This window comes from Musa acuminata, chromosome BXJ3-1 (genome assembly GCF_036884655.1).
Source record: "Musa acuminata AAA Group cultivar baxijiao chromosome BXJ3-1, Cavendish_Baxijiao_AAA, whole genome shotgun sequence".
NCBI classification, from domain to species: Eukaryota; Viridiplantae; Streptophyta; class Magnoliopsida; order Zingiberales; family Musaceae; genus Musa; species Musa acuminata.
Window position 1 is genome coordinate 41538217 of NC_088349.1, and position 6550 is coordinate 41544766.

Here is a 6550-nt window from a genome sequence, read left to right on the forward strand (position 1 = left end):
ATGCTTTTTAGGCTCTATAAATAGAATTGTAAATGGCTATAGTTTATTAATTCATATTTCAATACAATTTCTCCTCTTTATTTTTAAAAAATATTATTATTATTATTATTTTGCTACTTGATATGCTAAGAGAGGTTAGTTAACTAACTCTATGATAATATTTATTTATGTTCGCAAAGATAAGATGGATTAAATATTGAGATTAGAATCTCGATCAATCCGATATGTAAGGATGAGTTTTTCATATTAAGACATCGATTACATGTCTTTAAGTTCTTTCTAAACTTTATCTTTTTATTTTTATTATTTTAATATCTTATTTGTTTCTTCATCAAAATTTGTATATCATTGTTTTGCTCCAACAATTTAAGAGGAAATTTCAATGAATTTTGGTTAGAATAATAATAATAAATTAATATAATAAAAAATGATTAATTAACATGTTTTCTTAATAATTCAAGCATTTAACTATTTATCATCTAAATTGAGAATGGTCAGCATTTACTTCTAGTTTTGTCTAATTGTTCATTGTTTGATTTTTGTTGGATTAATTAGATGCATAATTTATGTGAATGAATATTATACTAAATTAAAAATAAAAAATAAGATATATTATAATTTGAGACTCAAAACCTAGTGTATTAATAAAAATATTATCAGTTTATAGATATTATTTAAAAATTTTCTTTTTTAGTGACAAATAAAAGAATATCAAATCTCATTATATTAATAATAATTTTAGTAGTTTAAAAATATTGCTTCGTACAAAAAAAAATACCACATCTTGTTTCTTTAACATACAAATTCTAAAAGAGTAAGGTACACGAAATTTAACGTAGATGATAGCTGCATATAACGGTATGATGTCAAACTATCCGTTACGTAGATTGGGTAAATATAACGGAACGATTTTAGAATGTAACGCTTGGGATGGGTGGCATCTATATAACCCGAGGGCCCACTCTGTTGCAATCACATTAACTTCTCTCCCCTCGCGCGCTCTCGTCCTCTCGGCTCTCGACTCTCGACTCTCGGCGATCTCGTCGTTCTGCGAAGGTCGGAACTGCTCTCCGACGAACACGAACGGGCACAGCTGCGAGGGTCCTTCCCTTCGATTTTTATTGCGGTGATCTCATTCCTTTCTTTTTTCTCTTGTTTCGTTTCGCTTGGTTCTTCATCCGTCGAAATTTTGATTAGGGTTCAGAATTTTTGTTGGTCTTGGGGTTCTTTTAATCGATTCTTGGTTGTCGACTTTCTTGTGGGAAGATCGATCTTTCTGGTTTTCTCGATCGTTTTTCGTCACCTAGCCAGTCTCGTTCTGGTTTCGATTGGAAAATATGTCTTCTTCGCGTTCTAGGCGTGTGGAGTACGACCGCTTCATCCCGTTCCGGTCGGCGATGGACATGGACTACGCACGCTTTGCCCTAACCGGGCCTTCGAGACCGCAGCGTGATGGTTCGAGGGAATCCCCATCGAGCGTGGCGTACCAAAAGCTTCTTGACGAGTGCATTTTGAAGAACAGGTCTCGTATCCTCGCTTTCAAGACTGCACCTGAAGCGTCGGCCAGCAAGCTGCCCGAGTTTGACGAGCCCATTCGGCCGCAGAAGAAGCAGCAGAGGCGAATCCCTAAAGAACCAGAGAGGGTTTTGGTAATCCACGGCTTGTTGGATGATAATGTTTTGAATCTCCTCGACTGGGGAAGCAATAATGTGTTGGCGATTGGCCTTGAGGACGCAGTGTATCTCTGGGACGCTGCAAACGAGTCGACTAAGCTTCTACAACCCGAAGAAGACAGAGGACCTATCACTTGCATCTGCTGGTCGCCAGACTGTGCAGTTCTTGCTGTCGCATTTGGCAATTCAGATTTATCCCTGATCGATACAGCAACAGGACATGTCGTGGATGGGATGGAAGATGAGAACCAGGCCCCTGTGTTGTCACTTGCGTGGAGAAGTAATTCAATCTTGACAGTCGGAAGATTTGATGGCACTGTTGTTGATTATGACTTTAGAAAGGATGACATGTTCATCTGTTTCTATAATGGGCATCGGCGTGGAGTTTGTAGTCTTAAATGGTCCGTGTTGTCAGGGTGGTATTTGGCGAGTGGAGGGCAGGACAAACTAGTGCACATATGGGATGCCTGCATGCCTGTCTCACGTGACCATCCACGTCAACGTCAATGGCTTCACAGGATCAGCAGCCACACTTCCATTGTGAAGGCCGTTGACTGGTGCCCAACTCGGAGCAACCTGCTGGCTTCTGGTGGAGGTTGCAATGATCATTGCGTTAAGTTTTGGAACACCGTTAATGGTGCTTGCTTGAACTCGATTGATGCTGGCTCTGAAGTTTGTGCTTTGCTATGGGACAAAAACAAATCTGAATTACTGACCTCTCATGGTTCGCCGAACAATCAACTCACCTTGTGGAATTACTCATCCATGACGAGAGTGGCTGAGGTTTCCGGTCATTCATCCCGGGTTCTTTCCTTGGCTGGGAGTCCACTAGGAGGTGTAGTAGCTTCTGCAGCAGCAGATGAGACAGTCAGGTTTTGGAATATCTTTGAGACTCCCAAAATAACAAAACCTGAACTGCCCTTTGCCCAATTTAATGTTCTCATAAGATGAAAAGGCGGATAGGTGGAAATGATTAAGATTCCAAATGAAAGACTTCTCTAGTGCTTGACATGAAGATCTGTTGTTGGTAACATTGCAATGGGAAGTTTCGTGGTGTCAAAGAGGCAGCACATTTTCATACAAGCGCATGGATTCGAGATCTTCAAATATGAGCGCAACCGCCTAAGGTAAGTTAGAAGCCTTACAGCCTTTTACAGCATTTTAGTAGGCTTATTTACAACATGACTATCATTGCAGCTACGAGTTTGATTTTTGTTTCCTATTTATTGTTTATCATTTCATAGTTATCGATATGATTATTGCCCAATTGATGAAACATGTGGTCTATAATTTTTGCCCAATTGTTATAATCTAATTATGTGGTTTAAAGTGATTTCAATTTGCTTCTCTTGTGTTTCTTTTTTGTAAGTTACTATCTTTATCTCATTTTTGTTTGAGAATTTTTGTGCAGACTATATATTTTGTTGTGTATGCTAATCATGCATAATTAGATCAAACTGATAGATGCTTATTGTTTTTTTTCTTTTTTGAGTTCAGATTTCTTATGATATTCAATATGGCTTTGGTATCACATGAAGACATCACATTGCACACCTAGAAGAGTGTTTGACAATTGAGAGATCTATGCATTATAAGAGGTAATTGCCTATGGCCTTATGTTTCTATTTTTTGTTTCCGACTATAAGTTTCCTATGATATAAGTTAAACTTAAGAATTTTATATTCTTTTAGGACTATAAAGAAACTTTGGACTATAAAGAAACTTTTAGGACTATATTTTTTTAGGACTATAAGTTTCCGACTATAAGTTTCTGACTATAAGATTGAACTATATAGCTCTATTGCCAGAACAAAGCACTTGTAATATGGCCTTAAGTATCACATGAAGATATCACATTGCCATAACAAACTTTGAAGATTGAACCGTATAACAAACTTCAGATTTCCTTTTCCATTTTTTTTTGAGTTGAGATTTCTTATAACATTCAATATGGCCTAGTTATCACATGAAGACATCACATTGCATATCTAGAAGTGTGTTTGACAATCGTGAGATCTATGCATTATAAGAGGTAATTGCCTATGACCCTATGCTTCTTTTTTCTTTTCTAACTATAGGTTTCCTATGATATAAGTTGAACTTCAGAATTTTATATTCCTTTAGGACCATTAAGAAACTTTGAAGATTGAACTGTGTAGCTCTATTGCCAGATCAAAGTACTTTCACATGATGAATTTAAAATCTTGCTATGGTGTCTTTGCTAAATCTTTATTTACAGATACAAAGGTATTAAAGCATCTTTGGATTTGCGTAGAGGGTGAAAATATGGAAACTTATGGTGTTGCACAACTATAATCATATTCAACAACTAAGAGATCTATGCATAATTTTGATATAAGATGTAACTTCTTATGTCTTTATTTTTTGGGTGACTAAAGGTTCCCTAAAATATCCATTAGCCTTCAGATTTTTTATGTTCTTTTAGGACCATTCTAGAACCCGTGAAAACTTTTATTTGGTGTAGATCTTATTTCACTACGGAGTACTTCATTTCACTTGAAATAGTATTTTTTTTAATGTTTATTTGCATATACAAAGATACTAAAGCATCTCAGGATTTTGTTTAGAGGGTGAAATAATTTAGAAAATTGTGGAGTTGCAAAACTAGAATTGTGTTTGATAATCAAAAGACTGTTGATCAACCACTCAGATATTGTTTAAAAAACTGTTCATGAAATGAATAACTTTCAATTTGAAATTTTTCGAAAATATAGATAAGTTCAAGAGTGAAATCCAAGCCTAAAATTTTCTGTTTTTAGTAAGATGTGTCATAATTTCTGTAGAAAGCAGTTACTCAACCTAAGAGAACTGCAAACCATAGTATATACCATAATAGTAAAGAGATACCAAACAAATAAATCTATGAGCTTGATAAAGGTGAGGCATTGTAATTCTGTTTATTATGTTTTTCCCTGTGAAATGAACAAAAATATCAAATTTATATGTCTTTCCATGAATAGATTATGTCTTCTGCAACATAGATACACTTTTGATCCTAAGATAGGGCTTGAAAAATGGTGTCAAATGGGATATAATGCAGTTCTAAAGTTTGGAAGTTAGCTTACTAGACCAACAGTTCATAAATGCTTCATTATAGTGATAGTGGAGTAGTTCGGGTCCTTCTGATTAACAGGATCTTCATTAAAGGTTTCGATTTGGATTTATCTTGCTGAATCAGCTGTAGTTGTAGCAGAGTGGTAGCAATGTTCATGAGCTTGATAGACAAGCTTGCTATGTTTCATATAAATGTTTACCAATTAATGACATGGCTACTATTTCAATATTTTTTCAATTATGCTATTGTGGTCATTTACCACAAGTTTCAGCATCCAAGTACTATATCTGAAATTTGCCTTTGTAAGTATAACACCGACCTTTGAGTTGGTATTTCTTGTTTCCAACTTCCCTATTTGTTTACTGAGATTAAGGTAGCAGCAGCGGTTGTGATTATTTATTGCGATTCCAGTAATATCACATGTGGTACCAAGTTTGAATTTGACATGATAATTCTGATTGATTTATTTAAGTCATCATTTTTTTTAATAATCTACTCATGATCTTGTTGGTTGTAATGGAGAGACAAATTGAATATTGGGTAAGCATTTGAAGTTTCCATCACCAAAGTTACCATCCCTTCCAACACCTCTACCTCTGTGCCCCTTGCCATCATCATATATATCTTGTAAACTATCATTGGCCTTATGGATAAGGCTAATGCGGTGAAGATTGATGATCCTCAGAAAGCTCCAGAGCTTGATCGAGACAAACAAGAAGCTGCAGTGAAGCTCATGGCCAACGGTGCGTGCACCCTTTGCAACACGGGGAAGGTGCATATACAACCTTCTTTTTCTCTTGATTAATGGTTGTTGGTGTTTGAATTATAAAACTAGAAATCAGTTTTATGTTGTGAAATTATGCATTTTTTTATTGATGCACATATGGTTAGCTCACCCTTATTATCCAGAATAATAATTATTCATACTGGTTAGATTTTGTTATTCTCCCCTCTATTTCAAATGGTCTGAATATTTCGTACCTGATGTGGAGCCATCCATAAAAGATCCTTCTACTAGGTGCTTGTTAGTGTTTGACTTGAAGCCTCACACTTTGAATATAAATTTGAGAGAATTTGTAACATGAATGAACAACTAGTTTACTTTTTTTTTCCAAAAGTGGACGACTTTATATAAAATCTCCAAGCTGATATGCTAGACATTGTTTGTCATAAATGAACTAACAAAATGAAAGAAAGCCGGAAGAACTCGCAAGACTGAATGTTTCATCTTTGGACAATGTATCATTCAAACTAGAAGCTCAACTTAAACACACTTTTCCTTCATTTGAATTAATGAATTGGTCCTCCCCTCTTTTTCTGTGCTTTCTGAACTTCTTAATGAAATATTTCAAATTGTTTTGAAGAGTTTAATTATTCCAAGAATTACTTCAATGCATTTTAGTGATATACTAAGTGAACTGGTTTTGTAAAAAATTTAGAAGTCATATGTTGTTTTTTTGTTGAGCCTGCATATGGATTTTAAGAAGGAATATGGACACCATTTTTAAGTTCCATCATATTTTTTCCTCTTTTTCTCCTTTTCCTCCATAAATTTATGGTAAGGGTCTTTCCATAATTGTCAATATTATAACAAATGTCTACTATTAGTCATAATCGTCAATATTTTCAGCTTCATACAATGAGATTTTGCCTAACGTCACTGATTATAGATTAAGTTGTTTGCAAATTGTTTCATGCTTAAAGATATTTCACCTCTAACAATTTTCTCATAGATTGCCATTTGTGATGCTTCAGTCATATGTTGAGGCTTACCTTTCATTCATGTTATGATCAAGGCACA

General features: G+C 35.2%; 1 protein-coding gene across 1 annotated transcript; it reads left to right on the forward strand.

Annotated features, from left to right (window-relative positions):
• Positions 1-999: 999 nt before the first annotated feature.
• LOC135629062 (cell division cycle 20.2, cofactor of APC complex-like) lies at positions 1000-5516 on the forward strand. Its single transcript, XM_065136208.1, has 2 exons — positions 1000-2800; positions 3171-5516. The coding sequence occupies exon 1, from the start codon at positions 1338-1340 to the stop codon at positions 2622-2624; it is 1287 nt and encodes a 428-aa protein (XP_064992280.1). The 5' UTR covers positions 1000-1337; the 3' UTR covers positions 2625-2800; positions 3171-5516.
• Positions 5517-6550: the final 1034 nt, after the last annotated feature.

Excerpts from the sequence above, each read along its gene's own strand:
- LOC135629062 (XM_065136208.1), top strand. The coding sequence starts at position 1,338 with ATGTCTTCTTCGCGTTCTAGGCGTGTGGAGTACGACCGCTTCATCCCG.